General features: G+C 39.3%; 1 protein-coding gene across 1 annotated transcript in view; it reads right to left on the reverse strand.

Moving 5' to 3' along the window:
• Nucleotides 1-22,828, reverse strand: part of SCRB3 (scavenger receptor class B member 3) — a 33,986-nt gene extending 11,158 nt beyond the window's left edge. Inside the window, exons 1-5 of the mRNA XM_028174976.2 lie at nt 22,607-22,828; nt 13,940-14,066; nt 13,297-13,476; nt 4,481-4,606; nt 3,209-3,418 (exon numbers count right to left, since the gene is read on the reverse strand). Coding sequence (XP_028030777.2) covers nt 3,209-3,418; nt 4,481-4,606; nt 13,297-13,476; nt 13,940-14,062 — 639 coding nt within the window. The 5' untranslated portion in view covers nt 14,063-14,066; nt 22,607-22,828. The remainder of the gene's footprint in view (nt 1-3,208; nt 3,419-4,480; nt 4,607-13,296; nt 13,477-13,939; nt 14,067-22,606) is intronic.
• Between the last annotated feature and the right edge of the window lie 219 nt (nt 22,829-23,047).

Here is a 23,047-nt window from a genome sequence, read left to right on the forward strand (position 1 = left end):
TAACCAGCGAGCCTGAAAAACCTGCCACTATTGAATTATCTACATATTAATACCTGAAGCAAAAACTTTGTAGCTCTTTTTACGAAAACAGCGCGTACGGAGGAATATGAAATTTCCCAAATTTATAGAAAATATAGAAAAGGAGCGCAGAATGTTAATCTTTTTTTTAAATCTTGCATAAAAAAATACATTAAATCAATAAATAAAAAAATCACACACACTACTATGTATTTGGCACAACACATATTAATTACACACATTTGTTTTTTGTCAAACTTTTGTTATTGTATAAAGTGGTCAAATTGAGAATAGATTAATATTGTTTGTCTTTAATATTATTTGTCTATATCTACGCCTTCGCTGGGTAGTATATAGAAGTATAATCACAGATATAGAAGTATAATAAAAATAATATATAAAGTACTAGCTGACCCGGCAGACTTCGTAGTGCCTCAATCGATAAATAAAAGACCTAAGCTTTTGTATAAAATAAACTTAAAACGAACAAAAAGAATTCGTCCCGTGTCCCCCACACATCAAAGGAAAAACACAATTGTTATTATTTTTATTTAATTCCGAGCATTTTCATATTTTAAACCATCTCCGAACTTCCACAAATAATTCAAGACCAAAATTAGCCAAATCAGTCCAGCCGTTCTCGAGTTTTAGCAAGACTAACGAACAGCAATTCATTTTTATATGCATATATAGATTGACAATAGAACCATAATAATGTTTAACCTTATAATTTCAATTAATTATAGTCGAATTTCGACTAATGGGGGACCACTAGTCAATACTAAACTTCTAAAAGAACATGTGTCATATCAAATTCAAATTATTTTCCAATACAAATTACCGCCGATTCCAAAGAGAGCCACTGTCTCCTCAGAACAAGCGAAAAGGCATCTTTTTCATAGCCAAAGGGGAAAGTCTATTTTAGGCCCAAAGCGGACAATAGATTATAGAAAAAATACTTAGTGCATTAATTTTGTCATTAATAAATATGCATTTACTTTCTTGCAAATAAGCGCCACTACAGTTTACAATAAGTAGTTTAAAAAAAGTAACTCTATTGAAAAAACAAGGATTTTTATTTTTGCGGGAAAAATATTGCCAGCTTCAAAACCTTTTACGTATAAAGTAAATATTTTGAGTATATAAATAAATCATTTTAAGTATTATCATTAATCAATCGATTTTAATGAATTTTATGCACATAAAATAACATCGAAGACATACCCATTGGACTTTAACTTGTAACTATACTTGAGACCTTAGAACTTATATCTCAAGGTGGGTGGCGCATTTACGTTGTAGATGTATGTGGGCTCGAGTAACCACTTAACACCAGGTGGGCTGTGAGCTCGTCCACCCATCTAAGCAATAAAAAAAACTTTACTAGTATTGTTATTTAAATATGTACAACTAAAACAAAAACATAACAAATAATGTGTACTGGTAAAAAAAAATTAATATATAAATCAATTATCGGTTATTTAAAAAAATAATCGATGTATGAATTTCATGTAATTATTTTTCTTTATACTGACAACACTGAATTTAATCTGACTGATTAGGCTATAAGGTCTTGTATCCATTGGCTGTAAATAAATTAAAAAAAAAAAAAATCTGACTGACTGACACATCGCTTGCTGCTTGTGGTGTTGTGCTTGCGTACAAAATAGATGTGTTTTGATTTTTCTTCGATTTATTTTACTTTTATCAATAACGTTTCATGCTACGACTAAAAACGTTGTGTGAATTGTGGTTTTACCCTGACCGAGATTTAAAACCGTGCATATGCTCTCCTTTGCTATTTTTAGATGATACTAATTGTGTATGAAGATGAAGAAAATATAGATATTTAAAGAATTAAGTGTGTTTTTTATACCCTATTGGATAAAAATACATTAGGAACATCTTAAACATTAAGAAAAAAGTTCTTGAAGTATCTCACAATCCGACACTTATTTATGTAGAAAATTAACCTCAAAACGAGTTTTTATTTTTATTATATTTTTTATAATAGTGGCGTCAATTTCAATATAATTTTTAGATATCCAATACATTCAAGAATTTGAATCAGTACATTTTTATAATAATATTTGATGTCCATCTTGGGCCTAGCACACTATGGACAGTGGGCATTCCCCTTTATGCATTTATTCTTTTTAAAGACACATTAAGCAATTTTACAAACGCGAAATACAAAATAAATACTTTAAAAAAATGTATGAATCATTACAAAAGCCAAAGAGCATTATTAGGCCAAAGAGAGATAATTATGATAATGATAAATCATATTTTGTATTAGTCATGCGATTATATCAGTTACAAACAATTTTTTACAAATTAAACAAAAGTTGATTTTGGCACAGAATTAATAATAATGATAATAATAATCAGAAATGGGAACCAATCACGCACGGTCATACTGACCTCAATTTAGGATTCGCTCTGTTATAAGCACTAGAGACTGGCATACATACTTATATAAGGTCAAATATATACATATATAGATAATATGCACCCAGACAAAGAGCAAACAAACCTGTTCATCACACGAATGTTTACCCGATATGGGAATCGAACTCACGATCCCCGAGAGAAAGCCACTAGCCACAGCACCACTGAGTCAGTCATTAATATCAACAGCCCACTGAGTTTCTCGACGGATCTTCTCAGTGGGTCGCGTTTCCGATCCGGTGATAGATACTGCGAAGCACTGCTCTTGCTAGGGCCAGTGTTAGCACCACTCTGGTTTGAGCCCCGTGAGCTCACTTACACGTTAGGGCGAACCTGATATAGCCTCTCAAAGGTATCAGCATAGGTAGGAAAAAAAAATTGACAATGGTGATTAGGCTCCGTGAGCTCAGCTACCCATACGGGTGAAGATTTTATAACCTCTTAGACTACCAGCGAATAAGTAGGCATGTAGTGTAGTACATTAAGTCATGTAATTTGTAATAATAGAGGAATATCGCGATACTCCCTTCAGCGAAAAAAAAAGGTGATTAGGCTCCATCGTTAGCTGGTCCAGTTTTGCTGATGCGCATTGTCAGACAGCACGGAAGGTTAGCGCCGTCTAACCTAAATCTGCCACGAAGCAAACCGGAGACGAATGAGGATATTCATGTTAAGATACTTATCATAGGACCTGAAAAACCCAACAAGATAGAGAAACGGCAATCAAAAATCTACATACCTCATAGAACCATCCGAATTTGTCGTACGGTATATTCAAGGGTAGATCGGGAAACTTTTGGGCCATCTCCAAAACCGGGTCTTCGATGCCTTCGAACAGCCAGGACGAGACGTTCGCCTTCAGGAAGAGGTCGTCGTGGAACATCCGCAGGAAAACGTCAACGGATACCTTGATGACCCTGGGCTGGTGTCTGACAATGTACGCCACAGACTGAGAACAGAATAACCCATTAATTAATACGTGAAGCAAAAACTTTGTATCCCTTTTTACGAAAATTGCGCGGACGGAGGATTATGAAACTTTCCACACTCTAGAGAATATAGAGAAGAAGTGCACAATGCTAATTTTTATTTATTTATTTAAAAATATACATTAAATCAATAAATAAAACATTACACACACTACCATGTATTTGACACAACACATTTAAATAAATATACTCTTTGTTTATTGTCAATTGTCAAACTTTTGTTAGTGTTTAAAGTCTGTGGTCAAATTGAGAATAGATGAATATTGTTTGTCTTTATTATTATGTATAGTGTAGTTTTGGCGAAATCTGTGATTATATTATATAAGTACACTAGTATTTAACAATACAACCATAATAATGTTTAAACATAAAATTTCAATTGATTAAAGTCGAATTTCGACTACTGCGGGACCACTAGTAACCCATTAATCCTCGATCAGTCTCGCATCCCAGAGAAAAAAAATTCCAGAAACGTGTGCTCCTAAAATCTTTCAGTCATAGCCTTTTATTATCTTACCGTTTTTCTGTAATAGTTGCCAATCTTATTGATAGAACCTATCTTTATTACTAAATGTAAAAGTGTGTATACTTAGTCTGGCCATAAATACTGTTACAATTAAAAATAAAAAAATATATATTGCAAATAACATTTATTACTTTTACAGTGTGTTAGTTTAATACATACCACCGCCCCACCTATTGCTGCCGTGAAGCAGTAATGCGTTTAACAAAATATTACTTTTTTTTCTTGCTTTGATGGTTGGACTAGCTCACAACCCACCTGGTGTTAAGGGGTTACTGAAGCCCATAGACATCCACAACATAAATGCGCCACCCACCTTGAGATACAAGTTATAAGGTCTCAAGTATAGTTACAACGGCTCCCCCACCCTTCAAACCGAAACGCATTACTGCTTCACGGCAGAAATAGGCAGGGTGGTGGTACCCACCCGCGCGGACTCACAAGAGATCCTACCACCAGTAATTCTGAATTACTCTTCTTAGAATTCAGTTGAACTCACCGCTATTACAGGGTTGATGCTGATAATCTCATCCGAAAGACTTCCCTTCGACAAATTCTGGTCGAAGTGCCAAAATCTCTGATTGTAGAATGTGATTGTGCTGTTATCATTCCAAGTCAGGTTCACCTGATAAGAAAAATAATGAGCGTTAAATAACATTACATTGATTATCTATGATCTTCACTATTATACCCATATCATCCTTACTAGATTGGATTGTTTTTATTTTTTTATTGCTTAGATGGGAGGACGAGCTCACAGCCCACCTGGTGTTAAGTGGTTACTGCAGCCCATAGACATTTACAACGTAAATGCGCCACCCACCTTGAGATATAAGTTCTAAGATCTCAGTATAGTTACAACGGCTGCCCTACCCTTCAAACCAAAACGCATTACTGCTTCACGGCAGAAATAGGCAGGGCGGTGGTACCTACCCGTGCGGACTCACAAGAGATCCTACCACCAGTAATTACGCAAATTATAATTTTGCGGGTTTGATTTCTATTACACGATGTTATTCCTTCACCGTGGAAGTCAATCGTGAACATTTGTTAAGTACGTATTTCATTCATCGTTTTCCGGTCGTGCGTGGTGTTCCGCAGGGGTCGGTTCTCGGCCCCCTCTTGTGGAATATCGGGTACGACTGGGTGCTGAGGGGCGCCCTCCTCCCGGGCCTCCGCGTTATTTGTTACGCGGACGACACGTTGGTCGTGGCCCGGGGGATGATTATAGGGAGTCTGCCCGTCTCGCCACAGCGGGAGTGGCCCTCGTCGTCGGAAGGATAAGGTGGCTGGGTCTCGACGTGGCGCTCAATAAATCCGAGGCTCTGTGGTCTCACGGGCCGCGGAGGGCGCCACCCGTTGACACCCACATCGTGGTTGGAGGCGTCCGGATAGGGGTCGGGGTGCAGTTGAAGTACCTCGGCCTCGTGTTGGACAGCCGGTGGGCTTTTCGTGCTCACTTTGCAGAGCTGGTCCCCCGATTGATGGGGACGGCCGGTTCTTTGAGCCGGCTGCTCCCGAATATTGGGGGACCGGATCAGGTTGTGCGCCGTCTCTACGCGGGGGTGGTGCGATCGATGGCCCTGTACGGTGCACCTGTGTGGGCTGAGCCGCGCAACCGGGCCACTATGGCTCGGTTCCTGCGCCGGCCGCAGCGCACCGTTGCCATCAGGGTCATCCGCGGATATCGCACCGTCTCCTTCGAGGCGGCGTGTGTTTTGGCGGGGACGCCGCCATGGGAGCTGGAGGCGGAGTCGCTCGCTGCCGACTATCGGTGGCGCAGCGAGCTTCGTGCTCGGGGCGTGGCGCGTCTCCCCGAAAGTGAGCTGCGGGCGCGGAAGGCCCATTCTCGGCGGTCCGTGCTCGAGTCGTGGTCGAGGCGATTGGCCAACCCCACGTGGGGGCTACGGACCGTCGAGGCGGTTTACCCGGTCTTTGATGACTGGGTGAATCGTGGCGAAGGACGTCTCACCTTTCGTCTGGTGCAGGTGCTGACCGGGCACGGATGCTTCGGGAAGTACCTGCGCCGGATAGGGGCTGAGCCGACGACGAGGTGTCACCATTGTGGACACGACCTGGACACGGCGGAGCATACGCTCGCTGTCTGCCCCGCGTGGGAGGTGCAGCGCCGTGTCCTGGTCGCAAAGATAGGACCTGACTTGTCGCTGCCTGGCGTCGTGGCGTCGATGCTTGGCAGCGATGAGTCATGGAAGGCTATGCTCGACTTCTGCGAGTGCACCATCTCGCAGAAGGAGGCGGCGGAGCGAGTGAGGGAAAGCTCTCCTCACTACGCAGAAACCCGCCGCCGCCGAGCAGGGGGTCGGGACCGGGGTCGTATCCGTGACCTGGCCCCCTAAGAGCTAGGGGTCCCACCCGTTTTGTGCGGAGAGAGACCCAGACGTGGGGTGGCGTGCTTGGCACGCTCACCCGCAATAGGAAGCCGGGTGATGGTAGACCGCGTTCCCCCGACCGCTCTGGGGGAAGGTGTAACGCGGCGCCATCAAAGCGGGCTCTCGGCCCGCTGAACGAGGGAACCGGTGGTCGTGTCGCTGGCGGCCACCGGTCCGGCGTCCGTGGGACGGTGGGATGGATGTAATGTGCTCTGCGTCAACCCTGTCCCGCCGTTTCAATAGCCCCGACTGGGCTCCGGCCCGGTCCGAGGTAGGGCGCCGGTTGTGAGCGGCAGGAGTTTTTAGTGGGTTCAACTCCCACATACCCCACCTGCCGCGCGGGTGGGGATCCGGCGATTTTCTCCTGTGGGAAAAAAAAAAAAAAAAAAAGTACGTATTTCATTAGAAAAATTGGTACCGCCTGCGGGATGCGAACACCGGTGCATCGCTAGATATGAATGCACCGGACGACTTATCCTTTAGGCCACGACGACTTCATTGGTTCTGAAATCATTCCACCTACCAGGCATACCGTAATTCGTATAGAATAATCCCTTATGTTGCCAGCGAATAGACAATAGACCGAAAAAACAAGACCCTCTGGACACGTGGTCAGTGCCACCAGCCGACTTAATACAAAGTCTGGTGTCGCGGTTATGGAAAATCTAATAAATCACGTGATAAATATTTCAAAGGCAACAAAAATCGGACCACTAGTTTTTCAATTATTACTTTAATACGACTTAATGTGTTATCGTTTTTTTTTTGCAGTCTCGACCATGACATTTTTATTATATCACTTAATTAAGGCATGTGGCAGAATATGTATTCTTTTTTTTTTTTTTTTTATTGCTTAGATGGGTGGACGAGCTCACAGCCCACCTGATGTCAAGTGGTTACTGGAGCCCATAGACATCCACAACGTAAATGCGCCACCCACCTTGAGATACAAGTTCTAAGGTCTCAAGTATAGTAACGACGGCTGCCCCACCCTTCAAACCGAAACGCATTACTGCTTCACGGCAGAAATAGGCAGGGTGGTGGTACCCACCCGCGCGGACTCACAAGAGGTCCTACCACCAGTAATTACGCAAATTATAATTTTGCGGGTTTCATTTTTATTACACGATGTTATTCCTTCACCGTGGAAGTCAATCGTGAACATTTGTTGAGTACGTATTTCATTTGAAAAATTGGTACCCGCCTGCGGGATTCGAACACCGGTGCATCGCTCAACACGAATGCACCGGACGTCTTATCCATTAGGCCACGACGACTACAATTCGCATTTTAATGTTCATTTTTAATATAAATTTTAATGAATTTCGAACATAAAATTGAGTTTGTTAATGTATAAGTACTGTCGCGAAGCTGTAATGTGTTCCGATTTTATGGGTGACACCACCGATATAACTTAGGCTCCATGTCTCAAAGTAGGTAATAAGTGATGACTGATGACATTGCGATGGCGACATGCGAATTAATATTTTTATCAGCATTCTTTATTACAGTTTTACTACAAATCTGAAGCATGGCACCTCCTAAAAATCTTAAGTCGATATTTCAGAATTTCATGTAAAAATAACAATCATTTTTAGATACTAACTTTGCCTGTCTGAGATATTATGTTTCTATGTGGGTGCGTGTCAGTTGTTTGAGATCATTCCGTAGCACTGTTGATAATCCATAAAGGGCTATTCTATCTTATCGAGGCATTTAAAAAAGAGGAATAACTCATAAGGAGGCTATCAGAAGGAAATATTGAATCGATATTAGCAAAGCAACTATACTCTGTTCCAATTACGAAGTCCCATGAGATATATGTTATTGTGTGCGTGAATTAAATGTATAATGATGTAGATTGTGTATTTTTTATGTTTACGACCATGAACAAAAAATGATTAATTATTTCAAATTATGCAAATCGTGAAGCGTTACGTTCTAAGAAGTGTCAAAAGGGACTTCGTAATTGGAATAGAGTATAGTGCATTTAGAGTTAGACGCACAAGCCTTGTTCGGATATTCTCTGTCCTTTTCCCGCATAGCTGCAATTAATTATGTGTAATTCGATGCGTCACAACAATAATAAAAGTATCAAGAATAACTGTACAAAGTTTAATTACAACGAATTAATAGTTTAGGAACGCATAGAGGATACATATAAATACCAACGTTAATATTTATTTATATATGTATGTACTTAGTAGTAGTTCGAGTAACGTTTTGTTTATAGGATACATAGCAGTACTTCGAAATACAAAAACATCTAACATGAATAAAACTTTTGTGACTTGAATAAAATACATTTCATAATAACAATGTACATACACGTTCATTTAATATTCATTCCGCTTTTTCTTACTTTTTTATTGCCTTTGTAAACGGACGAGCATACGGCCCACCTAATGGTGAGTGATCACCGTCGCCCATCACTCAGTAATCCCAGGGGAAGAGCCAAGCCACTGCCTACCGCTAAGTACTCTCCACAAGCTTCGTTTGATGAAGGAGCGCTCGGGAAACAACATTGTCTAGACTAATATTATAAAGAGGAAAGATTTGTTTGTTTGTATTGAATAGGCTCCGAACTACTGAACCGATTTGAAAAATTCTTTCACTGTTTGGAAGCTACACTATTCCCGAGTGACATAAGGTATAATCTTTTTTGAAAAAAATTAGGGATCCTTACTAAAACTCCAATAACGTAACACAAGGTATAAAAAATTTACCTAAAATATTCTTTACATCGCGTGCCCTGCGAAAACTATTTATGGTAGAAAAAAATAATGTACTACGACTTTGTAGAACACATTATTATTTACAAAAAGTGTCGCGACAGCATATGTCCGACTATTATACTTATCCCGCAATAAGTATTTTATTTAAACAAATAAAACAACGTCAAATATCGTTGAAATTTTTGTTAAAGACCCGAGCGGAGCCGGAGCGGGCCTGCTAGTTACGCAATAAAATGAGTCCACAATAATATCGTCCTCAAAACACACAATTTTGCGTTTTAAATCATGTTTCTTTAGTAATTCGTTATCAATTAAATATACATCAGATAATGCAATTAATGTTATCGCCACGCTTTCTGCAACGCGCCTACATGTTGAATACATATTGAATAATCAGTTTTTTTCCATTAGATGCGGTCTCAGTTTTTACAGTACAACGGATGACTCATCCTTCGAACCGAAACTCATTGGTGCTTCACCGCAAAAATAGGCAGGGTGGTGGTACCTACCCGGGCGGACTCACAAGTTGCCCTACCCTAAAAATTTGTAACCGCCTGCGAGATTCGAAAACACCGGCACCGTCTTTGCCTTTAAGCCACGATGACATCCCTGTAGGTATACGACAAAGGGAAGATCTTCCACCGAGCTGGTTAAATATTGGTCGGTAGACCGACGGACCAGATGTTGTTGTTCGGACCTTGTATATATGCAAGCTTCTCTTGAAAATGTCGTAAGCGAGATTCAGGCATTTGTCAAATATCTTGTGTTGTATGGTGATGTATATTTATAACTATAAAATATGATGGCTACCGCCACAATCTTGACACTTCTTTTACTACTTTTTTGAAGTGAAACTTCTTTAGAATCGTGAATCGAAACTCGATGAAACGAATGAAACGAAACGAAAAAATAAGTCGATAGAGACACAAACACATAAATGTATAAGATTCGGCCGGCGAGAGAATGAGATAGAACACATTATACGTGAAGTTAAAATATCAATTCTTGGCGGTTCCCCCAGGGTGAGGCTGCTCCATTGCACTGCGGAGTGATTGACCCTTGCGATTATTTTTATTTTTTATAAGTTTCACTTCTACCGTGTGACACACACACACACACTTTTTTATGGAACTGGACCACCTTTCTGTTTCCATCATAGTGTCACCAACGGACGATAGGTGGGACGTGAGCAGTTTGAAGAAGTGCGTTTTACATATAATTAGCGATGGGCAGTGAGCGTACCATGAATGTGTTTCACCAGTTATCAACAAATGCTCAATGCAATGTTTCCGTTAGCGAGATAAACTCACGGATGTGTCATCGTCTCGTAAACAAGGATCTTTGGTTCTTTATTACACGCTTTTATTGGCTTGCTTTTTTTTTATTGCTTAGATGGCTGGACGAGCTCACAGCCCACCTGGTGTTAAGTGGTTACTGGAGCCCATGGACATCTACAACGTAAATGGGCCACCCACCTTGAGATATAAGTTCTAAGATCTCAGTATAGTTACAACGGCTGCCTCACCCTTCAAACCGAAACGCATTACTGCTTCACGGCAGAAATTGGCAGGGTGGTGGCACCTACCCGCGCGGACTCACAAGAGGTCCTACCACCAGTAAATAGGGGTCATACTAGATTCACCGGGTGAGTGGGTAAGTTCACGAGGCTCTGACCAAACGAATTTGCTAGCCCTAGCAAGAGCAGTGTTTCGCAGTATCGGATACCACCGGATCGGAAACGACCCGGAATCTTAGAACGTCTTTTTCAGACATTAAGACGTCCCATTAACTTGAATGCACACGTATTCTGCTTCTCAAGCTTCGCTCTAATGTCCTGACCGAGATCGTCAAAATAAAAAGGCCCTATTTAACCCTTTATTTTTTTTAATACCAATCTATATATTAATACGTGAAGCAAAAACTTTGTATCCCTTTTTACGAAAATTGCGTGGACGGAGGAGTTGGAGTTGGAATTTCTCACACTTATAGAGAATATAGAGAAGGAGTGCAGAAAGTAAATTTTTTTTTAATGATGCCTAATAAATACATTGAATCAATAAAAGAAACATGACACACACTACCATGTGTCAAACACAACCCACACGCATTTATACTCTTCGTTTATTGTCAAACTTTTTTTTATTGTTTAAAGTCTGTGGTCAAATTGTCTTTAATATTATTTGTCTATAATGTGGTCTTCGCGAAATCTGTGAATATACTGAAGTAAAATAATAATATTTAAAGTCTAATTTTGCAAATTATCGCCCAAAATACACTACAGATGTGACTACTTTTTTTCAATTACTTTTGAACGATCTTGTTTAGGGAGCGAGAAGAGAGGATTTTCTTTAATCCGAATTACAGTTGTTATGCTTTATTCGAAGCAATTTGAATGAACAGATAGTTATGTAACCTTTAAAAGCTACACAAAACATAAGGTTACTAGTGGTAGGGCATCTTGAGAATCCGCACAGGTAGGTACCACCACCCTGCCTATTTTTTCCGTGACGTTTCGATTCAAAGGGTGAGGCAGTCGTTGTACTGTAATAACTGAGACCTTACAACTCATGGCTCAAGGTGGGTGGCGGCATTTACATTTATGATGTCTACAGACTCCGGTGGCCACTTAAAATCACCTAAGCAATAAAATAAATCATTCTTCAAATATCTCGGCACTCATGATTCCACTTGACCTTAAAGTAGTTTAATAACGCGCTAAGTTCAAAGAAAACATCACCGAGAATGAGCGCCTTTATCAAACAAATTACCATATATTTCTAATTACCAAAGTGCTCATTTAGATAAATTGAAAACATGTAGCTTAAGGAAAAGTCAAACGTCACTTTTGGTGCTTCAATAATCGTTGTAAAGAAACCTTGTAAGCGCTGAATGCTCGTTTGCATTCTCATACAAGCGAAGACTTGCAAATGGCCTAATGATATTTACATACACACACTTTAACCAGGGTTGTGACAAACTTTATACAATATCTGTTTGTCTATTGCAGTGATTCTCAGCCTTTGAAGTGAAACTTCTTTAGGCGCGTTGAGAGTGAAATTTAACTCACGATAGATTCGTTACGGCTAGAGAGAAAAGATACAATTTAGGAAGAGCGAGAGTGAGAAAATAGAAAGAGCGTCTCCCGAACCACTCGACCGTGGAGAGAGGGAAGCGACAAAGTGAGCTAGGTCGTATCCTTATACACAGCATTCCCTATTACAAGATAAATTTGATTTAAGAATGAAAAATGAAGAAAATCACAATACTATACACCCCGCAAAAGAAGTTTCACTTCTTTCACCTTCCCCTTTTTTTTTGGTGCGGCACACAAAGTATAAGATTATTTTAAAATATGTACTATACTACAACACACTTTAACGTAAGAACAAGTGCAGCAACTAGTATGCAACCAGTTTCTGTCTACTGACAATCTGGACAATTTGGAAATAGTAGTGACAAGAGTTTGCCGATTTGAGGCATAAATATCGCTCTATGGTTTTATGGTTGCTATTTAATAATATTAATATTATTATATATCCAAAACTTTGCGGCACAATTTTAAAATCCCATGGCACACAAAAGCGCCGCGTCACAGTGTTTGAGAATCACTGGTCTATTCATTACAAAGTGGGAGTTTGAATGGTATTTTGAGCCAGACTTTGAGCCGTGTCTCACAAGCACCCCACTGCAGTAAGGGTTGGAACAGCGGTAACCATATCTCCGGAATAACAATACGTACGAGGACTTATAAAACTTTGGAGTCCGTAGCGTTAAATACGTCATGCGGTAAGACCTTGAGCTAAAAGCCCTAGCATGGCGACAGATACATAAGATTAGGCACACCATCTTAGAGGCTTCTTCCACTCCTCAGCCTCTAATCTCTAGGACACTAAAGACATGATCAGTGTTCAATAGAAAGCACTATTACCAGAAGAAAGATTTACTGGTGGTAGGACCTCTTGTGAGTCCGCGCGGGTAGGTAGCACCACCCTGCCTATTTCTGCCGTAAAGCAGTAATGAGTTTCGATTTGAAGGGCGGGGTAGCCGTTGTACCCACTTAATACCAGGTGAGCTGTGAGGTCGTCCACACATCTAAGCAATAAATAAATAAATAAAGTCGGATCTGCAATTTGATACCAGTTTTCTATAGCAAAATCTGTTTCGTTTAGTGAATTTTTACACCGACTCACCTTAGAATGTGACTCCCTGAACACGTAAGGACCAAACTGCTCCACTTTCAGTATTACGTCCTCTTTCGCGAGGATCTTATCCGCGTTCGTTATGTTGAACATGTAGCATTCCAGGTACATCGGTATTGGAGTCTCCTGCCATATACCGAATGACGTTGAGGTCGGCGACAGGATCATCATCTGGAATCGAAGTGAGAGTTATGGTTGCAGAATGGAGTTCTAAAATCAAGTTTATTGGCAAAAAGACTGTAGCATAGCTTTTGGGACTTGCTTTAAAAAGTTTTACGAGGCTGACTAACGTTCTATAATGGAACGGCTTTTTGATGTCCACGGCGAAGGAATAATATCGTGTAATAAAAATCAAACCCGCAAAATTATTATTTGCGTAATTACTGGTGGTAGGACCTCTTATGAGTCCGCACGGGTCAGTACCACCGCCCCGCCTATTTCTGCCGTGAAGCAGTAATGCGTTTCGGTTTGAAAGGTGGGGCAGCCGTTGTAACTATACTGAGACCTTAGAACTTATATCTCAATATGTGTGGCGCATTTACGTTGTAAATGTATATGGGCTCCGGTAACCACTTAACACCAGGTGGCCTGTGAGATCGTCCACACATCAAAGCAATAAAGAAAATTCACATACCCTTTGTAACTGAGCCATGAAAAGGGAAGGCCAGTATACTACTACGATAGCACCAATGAGGACCAGCGCTGACCCGAAGCCCATGAACAGACCGCTTTTCACTCCGGAAGACACCATCTTCATCCACCTGTCAATAAAAAAAACACTGTTTGGTCGTGTATACCAGGACAAATGGGTCTAAGTAAAAAAAAAAAAAAAGCTTGATACTTTATTGTAATAACGGTAACTCTGACTTAACAGAATATGTGCAATATATTTCCATGTTAATCTATGGTAAACAGTCGATTATCTATGCTATACTTTACTTATAATCGAACAGTAAATAATCTATTTGTTTTCTAAACAATCAAAACACATAAATTATACATACATTGCCACGATCTAGATAAATATTTCGGGAATGTTAAAAAAATGTATCTATCAATTGGATCGAATAAGTTTTTTTTCTTTATTACGTAAATAGGTGAGCTAGCTCTCGGCTCGCCTGATTTAAAGTCCGGAGTCCATGGACAGCACATGAGACATGAGGTCGAAGTCTCAAGCCTACGGAACCGGAACGCAGGACTACTTCGTAGCCGATGTAATCAAGATGGCAGGGTATATATTACCAGACGCGGGGACCTCGTAGGAGGTTCGACCCAAGCGCGAAAAAAAGGGGGTTTCTATTACTACTAGTAAATGCCGTAGCATACAATACTCCAGGCTCCAGCTTCACGTTTTAATATAGGTAAAGGCTGTCACGCCGTGATCCCAATGGACTCCAGAGCTCATTAAGACTCATAACAATACGACTTACGATAAAATACATTAATGAAGTTTAATTTTTTCAAAGTCAATTTATTGTTAATATAATTAATGAGCAGGATTGAATGGCTTAAAAAGTTTTATCTGCATAAAGGTTATTAAGATTAAAAACGCATGTTTGTCACGGATATACACTATCAAACATCTACTCTTGATAACAAATATAATTCGTATTGTAGCCAAGTGAAAAAATTGATTTAAATACAATTTAATTTATTGCAATGGACGACAGAGTTTATAATAGAATTTGGCTTTTGAATTACGGCTTTTGCTGTGTAAGCCCAATCATTCAAGTCGCCACCACGCTTACCCTCCTCCTGGCTGAGCATTTGCTTGCCCACCTGTCCTCGTGAAGAGACCTTCGGGCCACCAGTAATGTCTCAATCATAAAAAAAAACCCAAAATTATTCTGTACGATAAATACTGCTAAATAAATGGCTACTAGGATATACACGGAGGTCCGTCAGAGAGGAGTGGCGGCGTGTTGTAAAGCTTGCCACCAAACGTCTGAATTGATGACCACGACCACTTTAAGAGCGATACCGACTAGGAAGAAGAAAGATATACAAGCCCACACGGACGAATACCACGACCATGCCAATTTCTACAGCGAAGCAGTCATTCCGGTTCGAAGGATGAAGCAGACGTTATACAATCGAGATTTCGACCTCTTAAGGTGAATAGCCGTATTCACGTTCTGATGTCCAAGGGCTTCAGTAAACTCTATAAGCGGGTGAATCGTAAGCTCGTTAGTACAACTAAGTTTGTTCATGCTAATGGGCAACAGTACTATAGTAACGCGTAGAGTGTTCACATGCATTTTTGAACCTCTGCAATGACTACAAAGATGGTGTATTGAGTGGAATTATTACTAGAGATGAAACTTGGGTTCATCATTATGAACCTGAGTCGAAACAAGACTTTATGCAGTGGCATAAAAAGGGAGCAGCGCCAGCCAAAGTGTTTAAGGTGTCACAGTCAACTGGGAAACTCATGGCAACGGTCTTTTGTGACTTGGAAGGAATATTATTGATCGATTTTAAAGGTAAAGGTGTTTCTATAACCGGAGAATACTACGCTTCAATACTAGAGCGATTAAAAGAAGTCATTAAAGAGTAAAGGCGGAGAAATTTGACAAAAGGTGTGCTGCTTTTGCACGACAACGCGCCGGTTTACAAGAGCCGCGTTGCGTTGGCTGCCCTGCATAAGGCGGGCTTCGATATTTGGAATCACCCCTCACCCTACAGCTCAGACCTGGCCCCGACTGATTATTACCTGTTTCCAAAAATGAAAAAAGAGTTGCGGGGTAAAAAAATTACCACCGATCATGAAGTGAAGGAGGCAGTTTCGGCGTATTTTGAAGATAAAGGCATTTTTTTTTTATGAGTTTATAAATAAATTAATTCAAAGATCTGAAAAATGTATTCGTCTTGCAGGTGAATAAGTATATTGAAAAAGAAAATTAATTTGGTTTTTTTATTTCCACTCTGTATTCCCTATTCGGCGAACATAAAAACGCGCCCTCGTATATGAAGAGAAGAATTTTCATAGTTTTTGTTTTGGACGGTACACCGACCGGTTTTTGGAGATTTCCACTCTTCGCCGATGGATTCCGTCGCTGATCTAGTTACGACCCTCGCACGGACACGGACGGACAAATAACTTCACGAGAATTCGGAACTATTGTGATATAACTGTGAACGGTTCTTTACAATAAACTCAAAATTCAAGCCCAAATACGAAAAATCTAAATAAAATCAGCTAAGTATATTCCATCCAATTTTTAAAATTTTATTAATACGTGGGTGGACGAACTAACGGCCCACCTGGTGTTAAGCGGTTACCGGAGCCCATAGACATTTACAACGTAAAGGCCGTAACCCACCTTGAGATATGAGCTCTATGTACGTATTTCATTAGAAAAATTGGTACCCGCCTGCGTGATTCGAACACCGGTGGATCGTTCGATACGAATGCACCGGACGTCTTATCCTTTAAGTCACAATGGCTTCAGTTCACTAATGTCAGCAATCAGTTGGTACTCAATGAAAATTCTGCAAACATCGCGAATAAATTCGAGAGTAATCATCCAAAACAACATACGTAGATCGTCAGAGCTGAATCTAAATGATAAATGTTTGACATTAATTAAATATCATTAATGATTCAGTGAAAACAAACCAGCCACCACAAAGATCGCCGTAATGAAGCTCAATGTCCAGTGAACTTTGACCTGGAATTCTATATAGACACATGTCAACGAAACGTGTATAAATTGTGTGCGTCGTATTAATGTATTTTAGAAAACATACATAAGGAAATGTGGCGCGAAATCACCCCGCGGTTTTTTAGCGTTAGTGCGTCGAATTTTTATATATATATTTCTTCTGTGCGTATGTCTGACACTGAACTCCTCCCAAACGGCTGGACCGAATTGAATGATTTTTTTTGTATGCATTTGGGTAGCGCCCTGGATGGTTTAGATTCACAAACCAGCCCGGCAGGTGGCGCTGCAGTCGGTATACAAGTTATTTATTATATCTTTCCTAGAAATAATTTATATGGCAAAACAACGTTTGCCGGATTAGATAGTTAAGTTGTATAATCGGAATTTCACGAGGTCATTCTCGATCTTTAGGTCTTAAGCAAACCTACTGCACCAAACGATCCGATCTCCTTCCTGGGTCAGGGCCCGATCAGACTTGGGGGGTCCCCGCGGTCAACACTACTACCAGACTCGCGGCGCCACCCCTAAGACGCCTGTTGAGTTGTCGCCCCATACCCGAAAAAAAAACCTCGTGAGCGTCATTTAATCAAGTGGGGTAAATAGACGAAGCCGGTATGACTTGTCGCCTGCACCCGTTGTCAACGCCTGTATACGGTGGCTTCTCTTCGAGTCATCTTTACGGAGCGGCACTTGGAAGTAACGAAGCGTTTTCTCGAAATCGGGAAGCTGGTCCCAACCAACCTCTATTGACTGTTAGGCGTTATCAACGACTGAACTGGTCGTTCTTAATTAACCCTTTGACTGCTGTGTAGGTCACCGGTGCCCTACGCGGCCCGCTGGAGTAATTATGTCGATTTGCTGCTACTAAGACGCTTAAGGATTGCCTAACTTTTCCTTCTTTTGTTTGTTAATGTAAGTTTTAGTCTTTTAAGGTCTCTTCATTCTCAGTATTTACGGATTCATCTTTCCCAGACTCTATTAGATATCCCGGCGACTTAGTAACAGAAATCGACACAATTACGCCGCGTAGGCCATCGGTGATTTACATGGCAGTCAAAGGGTTTAACTAAGCAATCGCGATGACGCATCTTTAAAACTAACAATTTCAAATGATAAAGTACACTGAACCGTACACGATTTGTACAGCTGTTTTATTTTGGTCGAATTTAATTGGTTTTGTTAGTTTGCGAACGGTCCCGTCTTAGTCAGTTTTGAAATTTTACAGAAACAATGAAACACCATTGTTTTTCGAGTACAATCACTGGCTTAATTCTCTGTGTCACTGTGATAGGATGTTTTTCTATTTGCTGCCACTTCCAAGGGTCTAGGGCAACGATTGTTTCATAGGCTTAAGGACGTCATAAAGCTACTATAGACATCCTTACCTTTTTGACTTAGAGGTAACTATTATCCGCTGCATATGATGCTCTGTACAGTTTAATATGTGTGTTCACGGGAATGTTACATAAAGGTTCATTTGACCGAATATGAAGACATAAATCTTAAGCTTAAAATATTGACTACGATCGGATATTCACCAATCTGGACCCTTGGGAACGGTAGCCAGCCCTACAGACACAACCCACTGATTTTCTCGCCGGATTTTCTGAACAGGTCGCGATTACGGTCCGATAGTAGATTAGCCACTCAAGGATATTGGTAATTTCATAGGGAATGATAGCCAAGAGGACTTACTATGCAATTAGAACAAGAACTGCTAAAAATGTATCTGCAAAGTAGTTCAGTAATAAAATACCAAACAATCACGCATTCCTTATCAGAGTTTCGCGCGAAAGTAACTTTCCACCATTCCTTGCTCTAGCATCTCACGATGCGTGTCCACACACGTTGGCGATTAGTTACAACGACACGCGAAATACACTGAACAGTGGTAGTACACATATTCTTTTTACTACCTAAAATGATGAGAAAACACAAAGAACCTAATGACAATTTGAATATCGCTGTCCAATCCAAAACGTATGACCAGTATCTCGACCTAATTAATATAAAAACAGCGTCTTATCTACCAAAGAAATGAGCGGAATTATGGTATTCATATCCTATCGTGTACTTAAGATAGGAAACTAGGGAGCTATTGCGGACGGATCACAATCAATAGTAGCTGTTGGTACCCTGTGTTTCATATCAGTAACAATATTATCATTGAAATTACGACATCGGTAATCGGTCTTGACGTGATTGGTAAATTTGCTAACGAAACATTAATCTAGTTGATCATCTGTCAACGATCTAGGTAAAAGCTAAGTGGATTTTTTGAGATACTCGAGATTTGAGATACAAAATCAGGACTTATTTTTGGCCAGCTTGATTAGGTACCACCGTTCTACCCACACATACCACAAGGCCCTCGGGCGTTCCGGTATCCATAACAGAATAATCGTTTTGTTATATCAATATCGAGATTTCGACTTTATGTTTTAAGGTGGATGGCCGCATTCACTGCGAGACGACCACGATCTCCAGGAACCATTTAAACCAATGCAGACCTTTAGTTTGTCTGGCCATCTGGAGCGTGTTCATACTACGTGCCCTCGTATCTGTTGACGAGAGACATTCAAGCCGAGTACGCGCAATGTGTACTTGTAACGGATCTAATTAAATTAATCAAAAGATAATACACGAGTTCAACAACGAGATAAATAGAAGCTTCGTCATTACAACGGCAATACAGTTATCACGAGAGTGTGGTAGTGATTTTGAGATTACTTATCAATGGCGGAAAACGAAAAATCACTGGATCCAGAATATTCCGAACTCGATTTCTAAACTCAATTTCTTTTGACGACCATCTGGTGTAGTGGTAAGTGACATGGTCACTACACAAGGGGGTCGTGGGTTCGAATCCCGCCAAGGGAAGATATTTGTATGATAAATATAAATGTCTCCTCCAGGGTTATGGATGTATATTAAATTTATGTATGTGAATAATAAAAATCTTACATTTATTTCCGTTATCTGGTACCTGTAACACAAGTTTTTTACGAACTTATCATGGGACCAGTTAACGTGGTGTGATTGTTAGTAAATATTTATTTATTTATTATTTAAATTAGACATTTGTATTTGTTGGCACGACTGGGAACCTCAAAGGAGTTACCGTTTTGCTAACTCGCTTCCATTGGCTTGACCTGTCTCTGTTTAGCTAGAATCCAAACTACTTCTACGATATAACAACGTGTTTATTATATGGTGATTATTTTTCAAACTATTTGATGTATTAAAGTCTGTTTCCCATATCAATATTACTATAATATCACTTACATAAACACCAACATGGAAATAAACAAAAAATGAGATTAAGTACACTACAATATATGTTTTATTGACTGAAATTGCAGATCGTTTACAATACCCTTGCATATTATTATGTGGAATTTAACTGTTATGTTTCTGTGAGTATTTTGTCAAATCTTATGAATAAAAATGTTTACAAACTGCAGTTATTCATGACGTTTGCAATAGAGTAAAAATCCATCTGCAATAGTTTCAAGTGTGTCTACGTCTCGTGAAAACCAAAGAAAATTCTGTTTATCTATATCTTCTATATCGTTCCCTCACTACTGAGGATCGCGACCACATGCGACGTACTTCCAATGCGCCCGATCATGGGTGGCATGGACTGCATGGTACAGACTACCACCGAGTGCTTCTCTTGCTAGATCTGACCATCTGGCTGGTGTTCTGCCCACAGCGCGCTTGCCCTCTATGCGACCCGTAATTATGAGCTTCTCTAATTCATGTCTGGGAGACCGCATGATGAGTCCGAAGAAGCTCATAACACGTTCTCGGCAGATGGAATTCGGCGGATGGCATTCTCGGCAGCCTTTTTCGGATGTCTAGCTGCCTTAGAATGGACTCGTTTGTTCTCATTTCTCTATATCTATCTATGTAAAGGAATCTTTCCAAGGAATTTTTAGTGACACCAAGAGACAGACAGCCGTATTCAAAATTTTCCTCAGACTTAAAAAAATCGCACATATTACAAGGACAGCAACAATTTATTATAATATTTTTATTACTTTGGCCTAATATAATGAGGATCCTCCACTAGAGCACGAATAAAAAAAAATTGCTTGCTTTGTTACAAAAGTGTATTTTTTTAAGTTGTTTACCTACCTACATTTTCCAATGTTTTTCTAATGTAAATAACCAACAATTTTCATAGTCAAGAAACTTGTCAGGTTATAAAACAAAAACCCAAATTTAAGTTTGCTGAAACCTTCGACAAAAGCAGTAGCAGACAGTTGGTTTGTTCATCCTGTCTACAGCAATAAAGCCTTCTTTAAAGCAGGATTGGTCATCAGCTAAGTACACAGCACAGCAAAGTATTCAGAACTTGACCAAATCATAAAGAAATTACTTAGAAAACTAAACTCTTTACACATATTCACGTGAATTCATTAGAAAAAAACTTCACAAAAATGTATGCTCATTATTTTGTAAGTGATTGTGATGGTTTTTATCGTTAAAATAATTGGGTGAAAACATGAAATAAATAAAAGTTGTTGGAATGGCAATAAATATAATTAAGTACAGCCGATGGCTAATAGATTGATAAATTAGTAAACAAAAAATGTAACAAGCTTATTTATGTTTAGTTAATACAATATCATGAAAATATCTTGCACATGAAATCTGTACAATAAAACGGAAACATGGACTACATTTTATTGTCGAAAAATACTGTTGAAATTTTTTTCTGACAAATTGAATATGGCTGTAAGCGCAGATAAAAATAAAGATAAGAATTTAGCAATTTAATGTTTTTCATTTAAATAAAAAAATAATATTTTTATTACAGCTCAAGAAGAGCTGGTAATAAATACTGCACAGACTAGTCTTTGTTTGTAACCCCTTCTTTTATTAGTTTATTTATATTACTAGCGACCCGCCCTCGCTTCGCTTCGGAAACTGCAATGTATTATTGATCTCTCCACTATTTAATGGATGTTATTATACATATAAACCTTCCCCTTCAATCACTCTATCTATAAAAAAAACACTTCAAAATCCATTGCGTAGTTTTAAAGATTTAAGCATACATAGGGACAGAGAAAGCGACTTTGTTTTATACTATGTAGTGATTAAGTATTTAGTTACATATAAAAGTATTTATACTATTCATTTTATATTCAGTTAAATTCATGTTTGTGTTGGTTTTTGATGGATTAATTATATAAATGTCTTGTTTTTATGAAGAAAATGTAAGTGCAGAGTAGCATATCTAAATATCTCTCATTTAGTTTTAGTTTCGCTCAATACATTCCTAGAAGATATAGATTGCTTCAAGCAATCAATAGCAACCAATAAGAACACAAATTTAAGTTTGTTTTGTTTGATTTTCGATGTCTTTTAACTAAAAAAATCCTCTTTAATCTTATCCTTTTAAAATCATAGAACAAAATTTGTAGAAAAGTCAAATTAATGTAAAGATTTTGATAATTTAACAAAAATTGAATTGGCACAATTGGCACAAAATCTTTATTTATTTTTCATATATATATATTATATTAAATAGTAGATGGATAAATCTACATCGTTTACAAAACATCTAAAACAAAGATAAAAGTAGACAAAAGAATTGTATAACTCGTAAACAAAATAATGCATACCTTTTTATTTAATTTTGGATTTATAATTTTATTCAAAACACTTTTAATTACATTAACAACTCATTCTAAGCACTGGTAAATAATTCACACTTATGATAGCCAACAATTATTGTATAATCGTAAGGTCCATTTGAGTAAATAAAATATGAAAATCAAACGGACTTAATATTTACAAACACCGCCCGATTCCCGATCTCGACTGATTAACTGATTAGCGTTGACATTTGTTTGACAAACATAAATTGATGAGTCCACTGGTTGGGCAAAGGGAACATTAACCATAAACTCAACGTTTTTGTCACATAGATCGAATTCATGTCTGTTCTATGAAATGTGGAATTGGAAGGAATAAAATGAAATCGACTGAATTGAAACTGATTGTGTAATGAACTGAAATAGAATAAAACGAGTTGAGATAAAACAACAACGTAGGTGTTGTAT

The sequence above is a fragment of the Bombyx mandarina genome, chromosome 12 (assembly GCF_030267445.1).
Source record: "Bombyx mandarina strain Sakado chromosome 12, ASM3026744v2".
Classification (NCBI taxonomy): Eukaryota; Metazoa; Arthropoda; class Insecta; order Lepidoptera; family Bombycidae; genus Bombyx; species Bombyx mandarina.